The sequence below is a fragment of the Danio rerio genome, chromosome 7, assembly GCF_049306965.1.
Source record: "Danio rerio strain Tuebingen ecotype United States chromosome 7, GRCz12tu, whole genome shotgun sequence".
Classification (NCBI taxonomy): Eukaryota; Metazoa; Chordata; class Actinopteri; order Cypriniformes; family Danionidae; genus Danio; species Danio rerio.
The window spans coordinates 37,804,688-37,826,621 of NC_133182.1; the positions used below are offsets into that span (position 1 = coordinate 37,804,688).

The following is a 21,934-nucleotide window of genomic DNA, read 5'->3' on the forward strand; positions in this document are numbered from 1 at the left end:
TGCATTATTGATAATTCATGCACAGACATGTCCATAATGTGTTAATCAGCGTCTCTATAGCCCCGGGGAGGGAAGACAGGAGAGCACATGTAAATGCAAACATGCAACATGCTACACATCTGAACCTATTTAGCATGTGATAATGAAATGTAAATGCAGATCAACGAGGACGCTAAGGAAAGCACTCAGAGTAAATAAAAGATGCAGAGAGAGGATCTGTGGTGAAAGAAGACACAAGTCTTAGCCGTCTTACCTCTCTTGTGACCTTGCCATTGTTATCAAAGTCGTAGAGAGTGAAAGTCCACTCTTGTCTGTTATCTTCTTCCACTGATACAGCACACTCCAGCTCCTGATTAATTATCAACAATAGATAATCATTGCTTCAGAAACACACACACACACGTTCAAAATGCAATTGTAGGGCCCTATGAAATCTGCATGTTTTTTTGCAAATTTACTTTTCCCAATCTTGTTTTTTCCATTTAAAAAAAAAAATATTCAGTTTATCTGTTAAATTTGTCCGTCTCATCATGCAACCAATTCTGTTTAATGGCTGGATGTTACATAGTGGAAATCAAAGATTCAAATAATACATTCATACTTTAGCTGCAGGATATTGGAAAAATGTGACATTGCAAAGTTTTCTTTTTCTGCGATATATACTGAGATATGGTACAGAAATTGAATAATGAAACATAAAAAGTAAAATAGTATTGTATTAATTTAGTCAAAATATTCTTTATTAAAGTTACAAACGTATTTCTTTGTGCTCAAATGTTTTATAAACTCTCTTTAAATGTCTTAAAAACACGTGCAAATGATAACGTTTCACTCTGCTACGACTCCACACACCTCATGTGTTCTCAACTATTGGACTAATCAACTATAAGCCCAACTCAACATTGCATATCCTGCGATGTGACTATTGCAGACACGCACATTGTCATATTGATGCTGAAACGATATATTGTGCAGCCCTAATTCATTCGTTTTAAATTGTTATGACTTTAGAAAATGTGTCTTCCTCTAAGATGGCATTTAATAATCACAAAACTACTAAAATTGCTAGATAATAATTTAAAATAACTGTTTTAACGAATTTTAAAATGTAATTTCTTTCTGTGATGATAGAGCTAAACATTTTCAGCATCATTACTCACATTATCCTTCAATATATATCTTTCAACATGACAAGGAATGATCAAGCAATATTTCTTATTTTATAATGTTACAAACAGCTGTGCTATTTTTATTTTTTATTTTATTTTTTTGCTGAAAGTGTGAGTAAATTTTGGTAAATAGACAGTTTAAAGGAACATCATGTATTTAAAAATGAAAGATTTTTTGTAGTGAGTAATCAGTGTCATTATCATTCTCCTTTGTGATTTCCAATTTCCAAAAAACACATTTACAAACTGTGATTTGTAAAATAAAATAAAAATATGCATTTAGTCTCCTAAAAAAATCTTACTGTCCATACATTTGTGAAAGGCAGGTTATGCCCAGCTCAGTGTGTGTTTGTGCGTGTGTGTGATATAAACTGACCTCAAACTGTAGTTGTTTGTGTGGGCCGACAGTGGCAGAGCCTTCAGTGCCCTGCATTCTCTCTTCCACACTGCAGCTGTCTGTCTTCTCAGGGGGCAGAGCCACTGCAGGAACACACACATCCACATCATGTTGAGGAGACATTTAAAAACACCTAAGGTACTTTTATAACATATTTAATGTGCTGTTTCTTTTAGTTTGTCAGTAACTGATAGTAACATCTGGAAGATCATACAAAACTATGAACATACCAAGAATTTTATTTGTGAAAGACTTTAATAAAACAGTAGATACTAGATGCAACTAACAAGACATTAAGTTAAAAAACTTAATTTGACATTCCCAGAATTATCTGTGTAACACTTCTTCTTTTTCTTTTTTTTTTGTTATTGGTTATGTATGTTTAAATTTGCAGCTTATTTAAGTTAATACTTATAGTGTTATTTTAGTCTTAAATGTGTTATCATATTTAGGGACCGATCACCTACGGTGTGTAGGGCTTATTGGAATTGCTCCGTTTTTTATTATTATTATTATTATTATTATTATTTTTGCACCCCTAATCGAGGGAATTTTGAAGGTCTAAACATGCTCCAAAACTTTGCAAACACACCAGTCATGGTGAAAATAATCGTTTGATATGGGTTTCGGAAATGGGTGTGGTAATATGGCTCAACAGTGCCACCAATAAACATTTGATGAAGTGGCCCCCGAGCTGCGATAAACACACACACACACGGAAATTTGCACACACATCAAACATGCCAATACCTACAAAAAAGTCTCTTGGAGCAAAATCTCAAACCCAACAGGAAGTCAGATATTTCTATTTCAGATATTACTTCCTCTGCTGAAAAAGTGCAGTTTTTGCCATTTCCAGATGTTTTACTTTAACAAACTTTTCTTCAAGAGTTCCCACTCTGATGATTGATTATAAAGCTTGTTTGGCATGCTGTCCCGGAAGAGAGCCCTGAGCTCATTAGATCCTCGAGCCCGGGGCTCCCTCCAGTTTGCAAGACAAGAGGGGAGTTTGAGCTCAGTTAGATCTTGAGAACTCCCCTGCTGTAGTAACTAATGGACAAATAGTGATTGCTCTTAAGAGATAACTACTTACTAGGAGCATTTCTAAATTTTTGGACGGTGGGAAGAAACCGGGGAACCCAGAGGAAACCCACGTTAGCACAGAGAGAACATGTAAACTCTGCACAGAAATGTCGACTAGCTTGGTAAGGGCTAGAACCAGTGACGTTCTTGCTGTGAGGCAACAGTGCTAACCACTGGGCCACCGTGCCACCCATGTAGGAAAGGAAGAGGAGTAGGGGTGGAAGGGGGATTCTTCAAAACGAAAATGGCTGTTATATGGAACTTAGGGTATTTATAGTGGCTCAGGAATCGTCTGATTGGTGAATCATAAAGTGAATAATGCTGGGCGGCTGCAAGCAATCATAAGCACATGCTCCTCTCAAAATTAGTTTATAAATAAGCTTCACATAAGGATTAATATATATAAATCAGCTTAAATTATTATCGTCCACTGTTCTCTGTCATCCTAAAGCCACCCGGAGTGAGTGTGGGTGCGAGTTCCCTTTCATGGCTACTTGCAGCTTTAATGGTGTTTTGTGTTTGTGTACAGTTGAAGTCATAATTATTAGCCTCCTGCACACCGATTTCTGTTTAGGTTATATAATAGTTTGCATAATAGTTTTAATAACTCATTTCTAATAACTGGTTTATTTTATCTTTGCCATGATGACAGTAAATAATATTTCGCTAGTTATTTTTCAAGATCCTAGTATTAAGCTTAAAGTGCAATTTAAAGGTTTAACTAGGTTAATTAGGTTAATTAAGCAAGTTAGATTAATAAGATAAGTCATTGTATAATGATGGTTTGTTCTGTAGACTATCGGAAAAAAATATATATATAGCCTAAAGGGGCTAATAATTTTGACCTTAAAATATTTTTTTAAAAATTTAAAACTGCTTTTTTTCTAGCCGAAAAAAAAAACAAATAAAACTTTCTCCTTAAGAAAAAATATTATAGGTAATACTGTGAAGAATTTTGCTCTGTTAAACATAACTTTTTCATAGTTATCTTTTTTTATTTTTTGTTAAATCACAGAATGGCTAATAATTGTGTTTCTTTTTTAACCACCTTTTTTTTCTTCAGTAAGCTGGAACAATATTATGATTAAATGAAAAGTTCTTGAGCTAAAACTAAGACGGAAAAGAGTTAAGAAAGAGTGCCTATAGGAAGCACTCAGCTATTTTTATATCCAGCTAGAGTATGTCATCCCTGTACTGCTGTCCAGTCATTTTACAATAAAGACAGCGTGAGACATGAGTCAAACACATCCTAAATGTTAAACTACACATTCCTCTGCACACTTTGTGAATGTCTGGAAGGCATTGATGGACATGTGGCACACACACACTCATGTCCACATCTCAATCCAAAACCATATTTGTGCAGCGGCAGCATTTTCACAGTGAATTGCCTGAAAGCAGCTTTTCAAAGAAGAGTGCCTTACATCCTCAGCAAGCAAGCCAAAGGCAACAATAGTGAGGAAAAGCTGTTTATGTAGAATGAGGAAGAAACCAGAGGAACCAAGACAGCAGATCAAAATGTAAGCTGTTTAAATCAAGATGCAATGTGACAGATTAGACGTCAGTGATGTTAAAAGGCACTGGTTTCTCATGTGTGACTGAACCGACTATGACACGATGAGCTTATATACAGTAACTGCAACTTCGATTTGTGTTCCTAAATCTTCAATTTAGCTCTGTAGCTATTGTAAAAGAAGGAAGAGGATGCATTTGTGATGTTTATTTCACTTTTGACATTTCATTGAGTTGCATCTTACAGGCTTAAAACAAGACCAATCTTTATTTTTGAGTGAACTATCCCTTTCAGAGCAGACTAAATCAGCTAAATGCCTGCAAACAGGCCTAACTTCTGGCATCAGAACCTAGGGCCAGACTTAGGAAGCATCCTAGATATCCTATTGGTGTCTGAAACGGCGAGCAAACTGAAAAACGGAGACTAACAGCGGCCCGTTCAGATCTAGAGAATGCCTGTCAGGATTAATCCCCAACTCAATACCCAAATTTCAGAGGCAGTTTGTCTCTTTGTGTATTGTGGGTAATAAGATGGAGATGTTTTAAACGAGAGCAGATCTAACGCAGCTCAGCGAGGACACAGCTCAGCACCAGGCTGGGTCCTGCAGGCTAAATCCTCCCCCCTGCCCCAAATCCCTGCGCTTTGAAGTTCCATTCTCAAACCTTTTGGCCCAGGATCAGTCCGTCTGTAAAACAGAATCTCTAATTAATTAAGCAAAGTCAAATCTGAAACAGTGTTTGTTGTACGAGCCAAAAGGATAGGCAGACACAACAGTATCTCTCTCTGTCTTCTCTCTCTCTCTCTCATTCACTTCTCCTCCGCTGATCCGCTCAGATCAAAGAGGACCTGTCTTGTCCCTCTGCAGCGAAAGGCAAGGGAGGATGAAAAAAGAAAAGAAAAGCACCAGAGGATGAGAGCAGTCGTCCCAGGGAGCTTTTACAGGTTTTTTGGAGGGAAACAGCGTCAGATCAGGGCTTTTGATCAGGGCCAGAAACTCAAAAGCAACGCTGAGCTCCAGGGCCAAAGCCTGCTTGCCAGCCAGCTCACAATATACAGTACAGGAGCTGTTTATCTAGAGGACTAGCAAATGGTCACAAAGAAACTATACACACACACACACAGGCCGTACACACAAAGGAAGTGCTAACTCTCACAGCGATAGTCAAAGTCCTTCCCCACAGAGTGATGAGACAGCCAAACCCGCTACACAGCTCCGATGACGGAGCTTAAAAACCACACTATACAACACAGAGGGCAGCTTGGCTCAGTCCCAAAGGTGGCTTTGAATCTAAAGGTTCACCTGGAGTTCAGAATAAACTGTGAGGTGACTGGTTAATAGCTGAAGCCCAGTGTGTTTCCCCTGGAGGTGTGGTACAGGCAAAAGTGCAGTGAAGCGGTAACACGTTGCTTGGTTAAAAATTCTCCCAGTCCACAAATGCAGGATTTCTTTTGGCTGTTAAGATTCCCGTTGAAGGGTCAAGAAACACCAAAACACATTTTTTTTAAAATGTTGACTGATATACATGTCCCTCTTTGCTAAAAACAGTATTAGGACACATATAGTTAGCTATAAAGGGGAAATAGGCTGTTTTGCGTTGTTTAGAGCAAATTTGTTCTTCCAGTTTGGAAATAAATTTTGAAGCTACGTCACGGAGATGAGATCATCATGTAAATTCCAGCATGGAGATTGGCTGTCTGTACTGGCCGGAACAAAGTAACATCACTGAGTTCTCAGCATTAATTCATGAGCAAGACTTGGTTTGAACCAATTAGCGTGCTCTATTGTGAATGAGATGCAACTTCATTAATATGCATGATATAGCTTTGAAGACTCCTTTCACCTGTTACAGTGTTCCGAGAGACACCATGTTGTGTTGCCAACCATAATTCAAACAAGTAGTAAAAGAAGAAACAACGTTTATTTTCCACATGGACCCACATGTGTGGATTACAAAATATGTTTGTAAGGAACATAGAGCTTTTTGCATGTGAAAATGGTGAAATCCGGATTTGCCACTCGTACTGCAAAGATGCAGTTCTAGTTGGTGTTGATTGTCCTGTCTCTACGGATTTGTTAAGGGAGCGATCAATGTTTTGTTTATGTATTCCAGATGGCAAAGTTAGTTAGTATCGTCAGCAGTACGCTTAGTTTTTAAGACAATATATAGTGAAATGACTGAAGTTACTAAGTAGTTTACAGTAATATTGGAAATAATTATTTACAGTTGGGCATAATAACTACCATTGCGAGACTTCAATATTCGCCTCGTTAGGAGCATCTTCACTTTCTCCTGTATTCAGTGCAGTGCAGCTCCATCAACCAGATAATGTGACTAAGGGGAATCTGGTGGAGAGAAATCCTCCACGTCCACACAGCTTTTAGATCCGCTGTAAACTGTGTCTTTGTTGGGTTGTCGCACGTACTGAAGCTCCCCTTTTCATGCAATCCCTTCCCTCTTTGGCTGCTGGATACCCCCACCTAAACAAAGCTGGACTCACCCACTTTCCTGACTTTTTTCAAACTAGAGGTGTGAAAACACTCTGCTGAGACAGGGGGGATTCATGGCCCCTTAAGATGTTTCCCCGTTTTACAAGCTACTATAAACTTTAAGGGAAAGTTCGTCTAAAAACTTCAATTTGTTAATTCATGGCAGTCTGGGGTAGCCACTGATTTTATGAATCACCATGAACCACTGTTTTAGCTAAAAATGTTCTACTGTATAAAAAAGTCGGCTGTATATTGGATTAAGATTAGGATTAAGATGAATTAACAATTTATGATATCCTTGCACAAGGAGTGATGAGAAAATGAAACAGGGTTTGGAAGAATCTGTCAACTACACTAAACTACATTTCCTTCTGCGAGATAATATATACACTTGTAACTAACAGCCCTCTTATGTCTTTGCATGTGCCATAATTAGTTGTGACAGACACATAAACATCTGCATCAGTTTTTGTTTTTAAATTTTAAAAGTATGACATCCAATTCTACAGGTAACTGATTCCGTACAGTTTACTCCTGACTACTATGATGCAACTGCAACACAAACACCTTAACCAATCAGATCTCTTCCCTGACTGAAATTTGACCCTTGTGCAAGCACGTACAAGCTGTAAATGTTGTAGCCTTTTGATCTTGAACTTAGATTTAAGGTCAAATGATACAATAAACATCACAAGAAACAAATCACTCTAAGTTGGTTGAAATCATTTGCACAGTTTTTGCTCAAGTGTCTTTCATCTTTCCATCATCATTAAAATGCAGCAATTAATAAATCTGCTTTTTATATATACAAGAAAACATCAGTTAAGTGTAATGGTTTACCTTCTAAACGATAATGTTCATCGCTGATACCTTCAGCATATCCTTCATCCAGAGGATCCTGCACAAACAAGAGTGGAAGAGAGAGTTAGGCGTCTTCACAGCAAGACAACTATATGACATCTCAGATCAAGAAAACGATGCGCACTAAAGCGATGGCAATAATCAACACAAAGTAGATCGAAAAGTTAATCTAAGTTGTTGTAAAACAAGAAAGGGTATTATTCAATGCACATGTTGGTTTCAGGACAAGTTTAATAAAAAGGTTGTTATTCATTTTAAATAGTGAATTTTGGATTGATTTCAATAGTATCTGGATGCAGCCTTTATGGTGCAAGCTGAGATTGCATCCCTCAGACACCCTGCAATGTCAGACACAATGAACTCAATTTAGCTATTGACATCACTGTGAGGGGTAGGTTTGGGGGCTGAGTTAGGTGAGCACATTAAAAAGCATTGGATGCAGCTTAGATTGCATCTGCACCGGTTTCGGCCGATTGAGAAGGGAGACGTGGTTAATACAAGAGGTCTGCATTCCCGCTGCTGTACTGCGGTAGCCGAGGGATCGGACCAGATTTCTTGCGGTGTGGGAATAAATATCCGAATAAATCGTGGGAGCGGTCGGTAACTTCGGTGTAATTTGAAAGGGAGCGGGCGCGCGCGTGTGTGTGTTTGCATTGAAGAGCCGCGGAGCACATTATAACAGCTGACAGGTCGGGAACACTGACGCTATATTTCAGCATCTGATCTGATGGCAGACACTGCATAAGGAGAATGTTTTTCTCTCACACTTGAAGTGTGAATGTATAGATTGCTTTAAAAATTTGGCTGTCAAAATAGCACCTGTTTGTCACATAAAAGGCATGTAAATACCAGGTGAAAACAGTCATGTGTCTCGACTGATATGGAACAAAAACATACATACAGTACCAGGTAGAAACATAGTAAAGATCTATGAGATCTCATTTACATATCCCATACAAGACAATATCAGTGAGTGGATACACAAGCAGCCATCTACAACCTTTCTGTCATTTACTATACCAGCCATCAGTCAAGAAGAAGACATTTGTCTCAACAAACCTGCTGTCTTTCTCTCATTTAAACACTCCAGCTGTCTGAATGCTGCTAACAAGTCATTTCTCTGGCCCAAAGACTGACCGTGAAGCCGAAGCTCTCCAGCTGCGTGTGTGAACATGTTGTTTCTGCCAGTGAGGGCCTGCTTTGTCTTCATCCACACTAGACAGGCACACTAAATGTCTTGCTGTAGTGCCTCAAGCCATACACTGGCCACAAGAGACACAAAGCCGCGCACGCAAACACACGCGTTCACCATAATGCTCCAGAGGTTAGCCGACAGCATGCGCTAATTATGCGTTGTCTGGATGATGGATGGGCTGTATTATAAATATGAGTTCTTCTCAGTTGGCTGAAATGAGAACCGGTCAGCAGAATTTCTCCTTCGCTTTCACTTTTTTCCTTCTCATTCAAGGTCAAGTTTGGCTAAAGCACTGCTTGGCCCTTTCAAATGAGTGCGCTGTGGATACGTGGCAATGTGTTGTTATGCAGGACAGTGAGGGCTGTGAGAAAATCACTAATCCCTGAACTTTACCTCTAAGTGGCGTTTAGCACAATCACTGTGGCGTCTGTCCGCCCCTCTCAGTCACTTTATAAAAGCCCTATGGAGTTCCAGTCACCCCCTTATATTAAAGGCTCCTTTCATGCTTCTGTTTTCTCACAGCTGCCAGTACCACTGTCTATTATATGTAAAATATATATATTGTTATATTTAAATATAAATATAATATGTTTATCATTTGTTGGTTATAGTTATTCTTCATTAATATCATTATGATATAAAATCAGTTTTTGCTCATTTTTATTTGTTAATAATAAAAAAATGATTTATTATAATAGCAATAATTTTTTTGATGGTAATTATGACATTACATAAAACTATAGTATATATATATATACTATATATATATAACTATATAATATATATATATATATATATATATATATATATATATATATATATATATATATATATATATATATATTTATTATTTTTTTTTTTATGTTTGTGCATGTGTTGCATATACATAATTTATGAGCAATATCACTCTAGTAGAAGTGCGATATGGCTGTATAATGGCACTGGTGGAAGGCGTACGTTGCCTTAGTGTCCCACCAGTGATGATACACAGCCATATCACACTGCTACGAGTGTGATATTGCATTTATACAATAGTTTGACGGCACAATCATATATATAAAAAGAAAAAGCAAACACGGAGAGTCTAAAAATCCTTTTGTAGGAGGAACTACTTACATCTGCAGCTGACAACAGAACAGCAGAAACCGCTGCCACTTTTAAAGCTAGTATTTGAATGATTCTCTAGATTTTCTTAACCACGTTTCTGGTGGACCACCAGCACTGCATGTTTTGGATGTCTCCTTTGTCTGTTACACCCATTACAGGTCTTTCAGTCTCTGCTAATTAGCTAATGATCTGAATCAGGTGTTTGGTTAAGGAGACATAAAAAATGTGCGACCTCCAGGAACGTGGTTGAGAAACACTGTTCTAGCGTAATGTCTAAAATGATGACACATTTTACAATTATAAGGCTGAACTGCATGAAATGCCATCAGTATAAAGACATTTCCCAGTATTTCTCTGCTGCAATCCGGATATCACAATAATTAACCCCGAAAAAGCCAAAGCAAAGCAAACACTAGCAGAAACACTGCCAGATTACTATGGTATAAATACAGCACTACAGCATACAAAAGTGAGAGATCGACTTATAAAGTCACTTACCAGTTTTATGATTTGATCAGCTCTAGTTTGAAATTGCGAGTTTTTCTCCTGTAAGGGCTTTTTATGTAGTCTCTGTCGCCATCTTGCAGCAGAACATCAACTGTTTTTGCTTTGCTCAGTATGACATGCTGATAGATGCTGACGCACTGTATCTCCAAAACTATAAATATTTAAACTACGCATTGTCACTGCATGGATGCAATCTAAACACTTACAATTTTCACCTACAAAAGCCTCAAAAGTACATTATGTTGTCCAACAGCTGCAATATTTGTCAAACTGTAGTGAGTTTATTGATCTGCGGCACTCTGTGTGGGCGGAGTAATACAGAAGGGTGAGGAGGCTGTACAAGTTTTGATATTGCAGAATATCACATTCAAGTACCAGACAGAACTGTTGTATAAATATACATAATACACACACACAAACATTTATTTTGGATGTGATTAATCTTTGCATAGCTGATATATTATTTTACAATAATATTATGTGATAAATGTAAACCCTGTGGAATACCAATTGTTCATGTCCATGGCTCATATTGAGATCCAACCACCTTCCAAACAAGAAGTTTGGAATTCAATGCAACACAGACTACATAACACACAGACGCAGTGCATTGCAGTGACCCTGACCACTGTGACTGCCCTTTTTAAATGATATGTTTTTGTACACTTCCCAGATAACATCAGAAGCTAATTGGCTATGGAAAGTGTAATCAATAGAGGCTGATCTCTCTTCAGTGTTGTTAATGAGAGGCTGAAGAGGGATCTGTACACACTCAGCGTGTGTGAGGGAGACCATGTGCTTCAGGTCACTCATTAATGTATGGAGACTAAGTGCCATTTATAGCGCAATTGAAACTCGCTGAGGAAAAGAGGGACACGGTTTGCGTGCAAAGACTGACAGAGGCTTTGATTAAAAGAATTGTCCTCTAATTTCACGGATGAAGTCTTGCAAGCGACATTTTAAACAAAGAATAAAAAACATCTGACAGATCTCGTGTCCTGTGACTTACTCCTGGTGTGAACGCATTCACCTCCATATTTGTTACTGTTTTATGTTTATAAATGTTTATAACAGATGGAACAATGACATTTCTGCTGTGGGTTTTTTTGCCTCAGCAACATCATGAAAAGGCCTGTGAAACATAAACAAGGGCTTCACTCAATCAGTGCCAGCGACCAGAAACTCTTTCCCAGACAACATGTTTCACACTCTGCGGAAAACCAACCGCATCTTTTTGTTTTAACGCAAGCCAAAACAGGAAAGAAGAGAAGTTTGAATACTTCACTACAAATGGATACCCACAGAACCCAATGCAGCATTACTGATTTGCCAAAACACATAAACACATAGCCTACATCAAGCACTTCATTGCTGTGTTTTTGTTGGCCCTGTGATCAGTGGAAACAGCCCAAATGAATCTTTCAATATGAAAGCACAAATACAAGAGTGAAATAACAAATAACTTTAGAGTAGGAAAGAGACACAGAGAAAGAACCGTTCACATACAATGCTTTTTTGTTGGTCTGTGCACAAAACTAGTAGATGGAGTTGAATTTTGCTGACATCTGTACTTAAATAGTTGAACTATTAAAATCACTTAGGAACATCCACAGACCCACGGAGTAATCCACAGACCCACTTCATTTTTCTAGTTGCCAGTATATTAGAGTTAAAAGGATAGTTCACCCAAAAATGTTCATTTCCATTTTCTCACCTTCTCACCTTCACCTTGGTTTCAATTTTTTTACGATTTTTATTTGACCCCATGAACACGAAAGAAGGATGTTGGTAACCTGTAGCCACTGACTTCTATAGTAGAAAACAAAATCAATGGAAGTCAATAGCTATGTTTCCATCCAAAAACGTGAATTAAATTTATGCGCAAAACATGAATATCCCATAAAAGACGTGTGAATAAAGGAGCGAATAATGCAACAAAATCAGAGTCAAAGAGAACAAAATCGTCACTTCCTGATTAACGGTGCCAAACATCAATTGTAAAAACTGGCACCGTTTTAAAAGAAGGCAATCCTGACATGCAGTGAATGTGTGGTGGCATTTGAAGGCGTGAAATGCGGAACACAGACGCTGTTGATAACATTCTTGGTGTCATTAATAATATGAAAACACTAACACTGAAACAGTTAAGGCTTTAGAATGAACAAAACAACATTTAAGATGTTTTACAGTGTGCTCAGCTTGCTGGTTTGTCCATTCACACACATTTTTATCATCACATGATCTCTTATAACAAAATCAAATGATCTTTTTTATTCCGCATACGGGTATTTGTTTGGTAAAAGTGTTTCCATGGTAGTTTATGCACATCTTTCCTTTCCTAAAATGCACATAAAAATAGGCGGTAGGAAATGTAGCTATTGGCTTATTGTCCAATGTTCTTTACAATATATAATTTGATTAATATATAATATACAGTTGAAGTCAGAATTATTAGCCCCCTTTTGATTTTTTTTCTTTTTTAAATATTTTCCAAATGGTGTTTAACAGCGCAAGGAAATTTTCACAGTATGTCTGATAATATTTTTTCTTCTGAAAAAAGTCTTATTTGTTTTATTTCGGCTAGAATAAAAGCAGTTTTTAATTTTTTGATAACCATTTTTGGGACAAAATTATTAGCCCCTTTAAGCTAATTTTTTTTCGATAGTCTACAGAACAAACCATCGTTATACAATAACTTGCCTACATACCCTAACCTGCCTAGTTCACCTTATTAACCAAGTTAAGCCTTTAAATGTCACTTTAAGCTATATAGAAACTATAATGCTTAGAAATGTGCTGAAACAATCTTCCCTCCATTAAACAGAAATTGGGTAAAAAAATAAACAGGGGCGCTAATAATTCAGGGGGGCTAATAATTCTGACTTCAACTTTTATTAATTTTGTGTTCAAAAAATGAAATAAGTTTAAAATAGGTTTAGAAGATGTGCAGAATAGGGTGTCATCATAAGGGCAGAAAAGGGTATCTCCTGTCCCCCAGCAAGTAAATGTAGTGCCAAGTAAGGATTTATAATCCAAATATAGTAAAAATAAATACAAAAAATAAATGCTAAATAAGGCAAAATATTTCAAATGAATCATTGACTTCTGCTGTCTTCATTTGTTGCAAAAACACAGATTTATTTACAATTTTACGACGATTTTGGATCTCTTTTCTGCTGAAGATACTGTTGTCCTAAAAACTAAACAAAATAAAAAACGTAAAATAAAAAATCTTACATATACCTTAGAAACAATATAGCAAAAAATGTTGTCGGTTTTAAAACCTTGGCTTTTCCAAAGAGCGGTATACCTTGAAAATGGTTATCATCCCACACCTATGAATGACTACATCTTAAATTATGGATTTTTCTAGAAGAGACAAAGCTGCAACTTCTTATAATATTATATAGGCTACAGAAAAATGTGAGAGGTGCAGAGAGAGAGAAATAAACAACAATGATCTCTACACAAGACACACCTTCCCTACAATTAGATTAGAGGTCTCAATAGGCTGGACTATTGGTATTATATAACCAAATAGGACAGACAGTCCCACACAGTACAGTACACAACCCCTCAAACATTACCAGCCTATGCTTAAACACTGGACATAACTTAAATTTCACGTTATGCATTATCGGTTGGCTGCCCATGTTTAACAGCTGTCTAAAATATAGTAGTCATCTCTCACACACACACACACACACACACACACACACACACACACACACACACACACACACACACACACACACACACACACACACACACACACACACACACACACACACACACACACACACACAAATATAAGTCTCAAGAGCAGTCGAATCAAATCTGGCAATCACTTTCAAGCTCAACCAATTGAGAGAGTTTGGGGTGTAGAAGACTAACAAGCTGAGCCAGAGGGTGTTTAGTTGGTGATGGGACTGCGAACGACATGTTACAGGCAAAACATTCCCTTTCATAAGTATTTGAAGAATTACTGAAATGCACAGACTTTCACAAGATTTAGGAATTTGATGGAAAAGTTTCTTCTTGACAGGTAACCTAAATTCAACTTAAGGTACACATTTGAATATGGCCTTATTCAATTTATAATTAAGGTACATGTGTGTGTGTATCTGAACATATGCATTTATCTAAATAACTGTGTGTGTGTGTGTGTGTGTGTTGTGGAAAGTCCCACACAAATCTGTGTCTGTATTTTCTGTCTGCTCGCCACGCCACAAGGGCTGATGGACAATTTACACAGCTGATGACAGTTCTGCATGATCCCGGGCCAGACACACACACGCACACATAAAACACACAGACACGATCAGTCGCCAAGCTTTCTCTAGGCCGCAGCCTTGGAACGTCATCAAACCCGGGAAAACCTAATTAAGAGCGTCGCCTCTGTCTCTGTCGCCTTCTCAATCCGTCTCTGTCACCTTTGCTTTTCACACTCACAGACCACAGTCCTAATCATATTAAAACAAGGAATGAAAGAAAGATGGAGGGTTCCAGTGCTGTGAACTGCAGCCAACCAGAAACACTCAATTTTTAGTACAGTTTAAGCCTTCAGAAAGACACATGCACCTACAGGTGCCATATTTCACCAGAGAAACATTCAGCTGCGGATATATAGTAATGAGAGATGACGGAAAAAGACTTGAAACTGAATTCCTGTTAAATCTTCCATGTCTGTTATCTTGCTTAAGCGTATATGGTTACATCTTAGGAGAGGAGATGTATATGCGAGTGTGACCCCCTGTGCTGAGGGCACGGCAAAACCAGTCCTCTTTAGCTACAGGGCCAATCCAAAAACGACTCCCTGTCCTCCCCCCAGTACCCTACATACTTTCCTACATGTGAAGATGAAAGAGTCTGGAGTGTGGTGACCTATATAAGCACCCTGTACTTTATAATGAGCAGAACAGACAACCCAGACAACCTGAACTACTGACTGAACCGTCAGTACTGCACTCTTAAAGGGACAGGTCACCCAAAACAAATATTTTGTCATCGTTTGCTCACCTTTGTGTCATTCTATGTTTTTTCCTCTATTTGAAAAAGGAAAATTAGATGGTAAAGTTGTTTTAGACTACATTAACTTGCATTGTATGGATATACAATTACAAAGTGGCTTCCGGGTTCAGCAACTATATCAAAATGTATGTGGAGGCTCAACCAACTGGAATTAAAAAAATGTTTACAAAGCAATGTTATGCTTTCGAAAATCACAATCGCCATACTGTAAAACCCAACAGTCAACTTTATCAAATGAAATGAGTGTAGTTAACTCAAAATTGACTGAAAGTTAATTCTATTCATTTCAAAAGAGTTTTGAACTCAGTGTTGAAGGCAATGATTTAATGGAATACCTCATTATGTCAACTTAAATCGAGTAAGTTCACAGTACTCATATAGATTAATTTTTTTTTACTCAAACAGTCTGAGTTGCCTTAACTTATTGGGTTTTACAGTATTCAAACTGCTTCTTTTACTCAAATGGATTAAGTTTACAGTACTCATTAGGATTAGTTTTTGAACTTAAATGGTTTGTTGCAATCCTCAATCAGTTTAAGCTACCTTAACTTATTGGGTTTTACAGTGTGTGTATATATATCCATGCCTAATATCAGATGGCCAGAAAGGGATTCATATTTTATGAATTGTTAAAATATTGGTGTCTGTGATGCAGCAAGTCCAGAGACTGTTGTGTTGTCACGACTTAACAAGCAGATATCTTCATAGGGTAGTTCTTAGAAGGTGGTCAAATTGTGACAGAAGTTTTGTTTTTGGATGAACTATGTCTTAAACACTAGCACCACACTGTCTTACTTTTGTTGCTGGAACTGTGCAAGTCTGACACGCCGATTAAGACTAGAAGAGCGGTAACAAATGAAACAACTCCCTCTGACATTCCTCTTGGATTCCCTGTCATGTTTTGCAATGCCCCATTTTGGCAGCTAATCAACATGAAGAAAGAGGCACAGTGCAAATGGAGACAATTGTATTAGAATGCAATTCATGGAATGACTTCACCCTCTGAATGTGTGTGATGTTTATTTGTCCCTTCAGGGCTTGCCGTACAAAGTATATGTTCATGTGTGCCGGGAGCGCTTGTCAGCTTCAAAGAGAAAAAGATTTACATTCAATAAACTCATAATGTTGCCAACTTTCTCTTAGTTTATTATTTATTCAGATTAAGAGAACACCATTAAGAGTTGTACAGCGTTCCTGACTAATTTCACTTAGTGGCTCAACAATTCTTCAGAGTGATCTGCATGTAAGAAGGAGCTCAATGGTCACTGCTAAAGCCATTAGATCAGACTGTACTCCTATAGCATTAAGTACAGTCTTCAAGTATAACATTAAGTACATATTTTTTATGCACTTTAGCATACCTGAGTAGAGTCTTTTAAAGTAAGATCCCTTTGATGATGCATAGAGAACACAAAGATTCATCCTCATCAAAGTCCCTTAAGGAAGGGGTGTCCAAATCAGTCCTGGAGGGTTGGTGTCCTGCATAGTTTAGCTCCAACTTTCTTCAACACACCTACCAAAGTTTTTAGAATGCCTAGAAAGAGCTTAATTAGCTTATTTAGGTGTGTTTATTTGGGGTTGGAACTAAAAGATGCAGGACACTGGCCCTGCAGGACTGAGTTTGGACACCCCTGCTTTAAGGCAAGTCATTTCACTCTGCGGCCATCTTTAAAACGCTGTATGCTCAGGTATTCTGTGTGAATGGGGAAGCATCATATTTTCCAAAACTGTTTGTTAAGCTTACGATTACACTACATATTTGTACTCACCAATAAGGTTAAACAATAACCGTCTCATAAGTTTAAATTCTAATTGTTTGAATCAAATAAATTGTGCATATTTTTAGGTTGCCTGAACTAATGCACATGCACACTCAAAAGGAAAGAGGTCACGACACCAACCTCATTTACGACCATTCTACTCATTATCACCCTCTGGATAATGATTCTCTGATCGCCCCGCTCTTCTGAAGTAATCCACAACTTGGTATTGATGTTGAATTTCCTCCAGAAATGACAGTGACTCTTTGTCTACAAGTTTGTGGGTGTTTTAAGTAATTGCTGTCATGTGATGTGTGTTTGACAGGAAAGACTGTACCTCACGTTAGTTTCATACGGATTACAAAACGAAAAATATTAGTGTCGTTGGTTCCTTTTAAAGTAGAGATTTCAAGCTTTATTTGGATGTATTTTTATGTCTGTGAAGCAAGTATTCTATGAGATTCCAGTGTGTTTGTTGACCACAAAACTGTTGTGAAAGCACACGTCTGGTCGGAGTTCTACCCCGGAGAAATGTCAGTCTATAGAGATCGATGATTGGCTCATGTAGGCGGGGCTTCAAACGCTATATTGACCGTTACACTTTTCCCCATTCAAAACTATAGAAGTGACATGTCTTGTGTATTCTATAGTCTTTGTCCTCATCCAGTTTCAGCATTTTTCCCTTCAGATTCTAAGAAATAAACATATCTCTGGATATAGATTGATGTGTATCTTTTAATCTCCTCAAATAAGTGCTGGTTAACAGGGGATCTGTAAATGCTGAGATGCAGACAGATACGGTCATGCACATCAATCCTAAAATTTGATTCGGATGATTTGATATATGGTGTAGCTCATAGTTGAAAGGCAGCTGAAAAAAATCAGTTAGTGAGCTCAAACTGTAAACATCTAAAAAAATTAAAATAAATAACACATTCAGGCTGGACTGTTAACTACCACTGATCTGCTGTGAACTTGCAGAGAACCGAGCAGGAAAGCATGCAACTGATGGGATGTTTAAAGGATTAGTTCACCCAAAAATGTAAATTTTGTCATTAATTACTCACCCTCATGCTGTTCCAAACCCGTATGACCTTCGTTAATCTTCAGAACAGAAATTAAGATATGTTTTTCTGAACTCCAAGAGCTCTCTGATCCTCCACAGACAGCAAGAGCCGTGAAACATTCAAAGACCGAAAGGTACCAAGAACACCATCAAAACATTCCAGGTCAAAACAAACTTTTATTTGGGTTTTTTATCATGATTAACCTTTGCCCAGCACTATATATAATATGATATAATATTTTACTATTTACTACTCTATACTATATAATACTATAATACTTTATAACCTGTTTTAACACATTTCAATCTGTTTAATCATTTTTAATTCTTCTATTTAATAGATTTTCTTGTTTCTTTTATTCTTGTTTATGTAAAGCACTTTGAATAACCATGAAATGTGCTATGTAAATAATCTTGCCTTGCCTTGCCTTTAACTAAGGCCAGACAGAATCTGCTGACATTTTTTGCTATGTCTGCACAGAATATTGTGAAAAATCTGCAGTTATACGTGGAATGAATTAAATAAAAAAAATTTAAATAAAAAATAATACATTAAATACGTTAAATAAAAAATAATACATTTGTAACTTTTATTTAATGTTTACAATGCAAATCCTATTAGATCAATTTATTTGGTAAACAAAATAAGTCTTTCATATATATATATATATATATATATATATATATATATATATATATATATATATATATATATATATATATATATATATAAAGACAGAAATTATTACTTTACAAACTGTATTGTAAGTAAATCATATTAACGTTTTCATATTAGTCAGTAATACAGTATTACTGAAAATTTAAAAACTGAATAAATACAAATTTACATTAAATGAGCGTTTCATCTTTAATTTAATGATGCTAACAGAAGACCTGTGTACAAAGAAAAGCAAAAAAATAATGACTTTATTGTACAATTTGCTATGAATGGGCTGTTAATAATTGCAATGTGCTATGTCTGTGCAAATCATCCTTTGCTTCAATGTTTCAAGCTTTTTATAGTAGCAACAATGCATAACGCAAGCTCTGTGATTGGTTAGCTTGATAGCTATGACCAGTGTGGGCGGGACGAAGAGCCGCACGAACCCGTTGGAGCGAGTGTTTACAAGTGTCGAGTCCTGTGAAGAAGCTCTAGATGGAAACTGTTGTCTTGTGTTTACTTTATGATTAATGTTGTTGCACGTCTACAGGTTCCCGACTCTGAATGAGCGCGTTTGAGCTACTTGTAAATTAAGGTAGCGTTCAGAAAAAAACAAAACACCAGTGAAGAAACTCGACACAGAAGAACATAAAAACCAACTGCCAGCTAGCCTTTCGGAAGTGTTATTGCAGAGCAACACAAAAAGCGCACAGAAATGTGAATGCACGACAACGTGCAAGACATGCGCCATGTGTCACATCGATCACTCAACACAGAAGTCTAAATCAGCCTTAATTTACTGAATCACTGGTTTTTAAAACAGTAAGCTGAACAACAAAAATACAGAGGATCCATACGTCTGTTCAAATGGTTCGCTTTACTGAATAATTAGAGCACTATTAGATATTTATCTGTTTATGTATCTCATGATGGCTTTATCTCCTTCACCACAGGACAGAAAACATAACTTTAGTCTTGATAAACATCTCTGAACAGAATGCTCAATTACCAAAGAGAAAGTAAAAGACAGACAGAGGCTGTAAGAATAGTTCAGCTGTGTAGGGTCAGACAATAGATTAGCTACATTTAGCAGTCCCAGTGTTTGGAGAAGCTGCTGTGTCTTGTATCCTGGATATACTAGTGATTAGATGGTAACTTCACATATGCATCTGTACACTTTATGCTTTTTCTGTAGCATATTTGCAAAGTGGACATAAAGAGATCATTAGTGGGTGTGTGTGGGCAGCCGCTTGTGTCAGTGTCTGCAGAGACTCTTTAGTAATTTCTCCGATGAGATTAACATTGCAAACATTTCCTCACACATTACCTCATCCACTTCAAAGCGCTCTATGCTGATGTCACCGCACACTTGCTGTCCACACAAAAACACACACACACACACACTCCGGTCTCTCTTACACATAGACATGCTCTGTGCGGAGATGCAGACATCATTTCTACTAATGCGGCTACAGAAAGCTTAACAAATGCAGATTTATTAAACTGGATGTGAGCATGATTGTGCTTATAAAGTCTGTTTGATCCTGTGTTTTTGTGCATCAAAGACCGTGAAATGAAGTGAACCATTTCCTATTAAAACAGGAAGTTGAGGCAGGACGTTAAGAGGAAGTCTACGCAGCCGATACAAACACAGGAGCTAGAAGAGTGCTTTAACATTCCAAAAACACAATGTGTTTTTTCTCACAGCTAGACGACTAACAAAGCATCCACATCACATAACTAAGCTACACAGTATCACTGACAGATTCGACAGAAAGAGGCTGTTGGCAGAATAGTTACTGAGAGATAAAAGCATCAATCTTATCACTTTGCTGGCAACAACAGGACACTTATTGAGATAAAATGAAGCAAACATATAATACTAGTGAGGTTGCGCTCTCATTTACTAGAGACACTTTTAAAGCATGAAAGCTGTGGAGAGAGCGAGCGCTTTGAAGCACTGAAAATGAAGCAGAGCTTCCCGTTTGTTCTGCACTCTCTTCCCCTTAGGTGATCCCTCCTTTACCTTCTCCCTATTTCCCCTCTTCCTTTTCTCTTTAAAGGCAGAGAAAAGGAATAGCTAAACTGCAAACCCAAAATACAGAAAAAAAAGACTTTTCAAACAATGTGTTTGAAACTCCGGCCTGTTCCTCTCTGAAGGACTTTAAACAGCAGAGTAACAGAGATCTGGAGAGTTGTGGAAACAGCAAGTCAGAGATGTAACAAGCCCTTCAATATTACCATTTCATAAGTGCTCTAAAAATATAGACAGCACTGTGAACATGAATTAAATATTGCAACAAAAAACTGTTTCTCTGCTTTTTTGGGCTTATTACTGTTTCTTTGTGGAGCTAAGAAATTTGGGATCAGTAAAATCTGAAAGCAGTCCTTAATTTGAGCCGGATATTGCCAGATCCTGTTCTATAAAATGTCAGATATTCGTGTTTTCATTCATTCATTCGTTTTATTTTTGGCTTAGTCTCTTTATTAATTAGGAGTCATTACAGCGGAATGAAACGTCAACTTATCCAGCATATGTTTCACGCAGCAGATGCCCTTCCAGCTGCGACCCATTATTGGGAAACAACCATACACACTGATTCACACTCATCCAATACCGTCAATTTAGCTTTTTCAATTCACCTATAGCGCATGTCTTTGGACTGTGGGGGAACCCCAAGCAAACAGGGGGAGTTCATGCAAATTTTTAAACAGTAATGCCAACTGACCCAGTCGAGGCTCAAACCAGCGACCTTCTTGCTACGAGATGACAGTGCTGACCATTGAGCCGCATCGCCCATATTTACGTTTTGCGTTCTGGTATTTATTTTAATGGATTCAGCATTAACTTGTGCATAGTGAATACTTACGTGTGTGTGTGTGTGTGTGTGTGTGTGTGTGTGTGAGAGAGAGAGAGAGATAGAAAATGTAAATGAGTGCAAGCAAAGGCTGTGTGCATTGTGTGTGCGCACACACACATAACGGTAGTCACCATGCACAAGTTAAAGCAAAAGTCACATTTAATTATTGGCCCTCAACATTATTTTCATCGGCTTTCTTATGTTTACTTACATTCTTTTTGGTTGGCGATTGTTG

The 21,934-nt window shown here is 37.5% G+C and overlaps 1 protein-coding gene across 11 annotated transcripts in view; it reads right to left on the reverse strand.

The window, feature by feature from the left end:
- The window catches only part of nkd1 (NKD inhibitor of WNT signaling pathway 1), a 177,096-nt gene that overhangs the window by 8,887 nt on the left and 146,275 nt on the right, over positions 1–21,934 (reverse strand). For all 11 annotated transcript variants that reach the window (XR_012382523.1, XR_012382524.1, XR_012382522.1 and 8 more), the window contains 3 exon segments: positions 7,491–7,548; positions 1,546–1,649; positions 254–349 (listed from right to left, as the gene is read on the reverse strand). Coding sequence is in view for 6 of the 11 variants with exons in the window: in XM_005169004.6 (XP_005169061.1) it covers positions 254–349; positions 1,546–1,649; positions 7,491–7,548 (258 nt within the window). In the remaining 5 variants the exon portion in view is untranslated.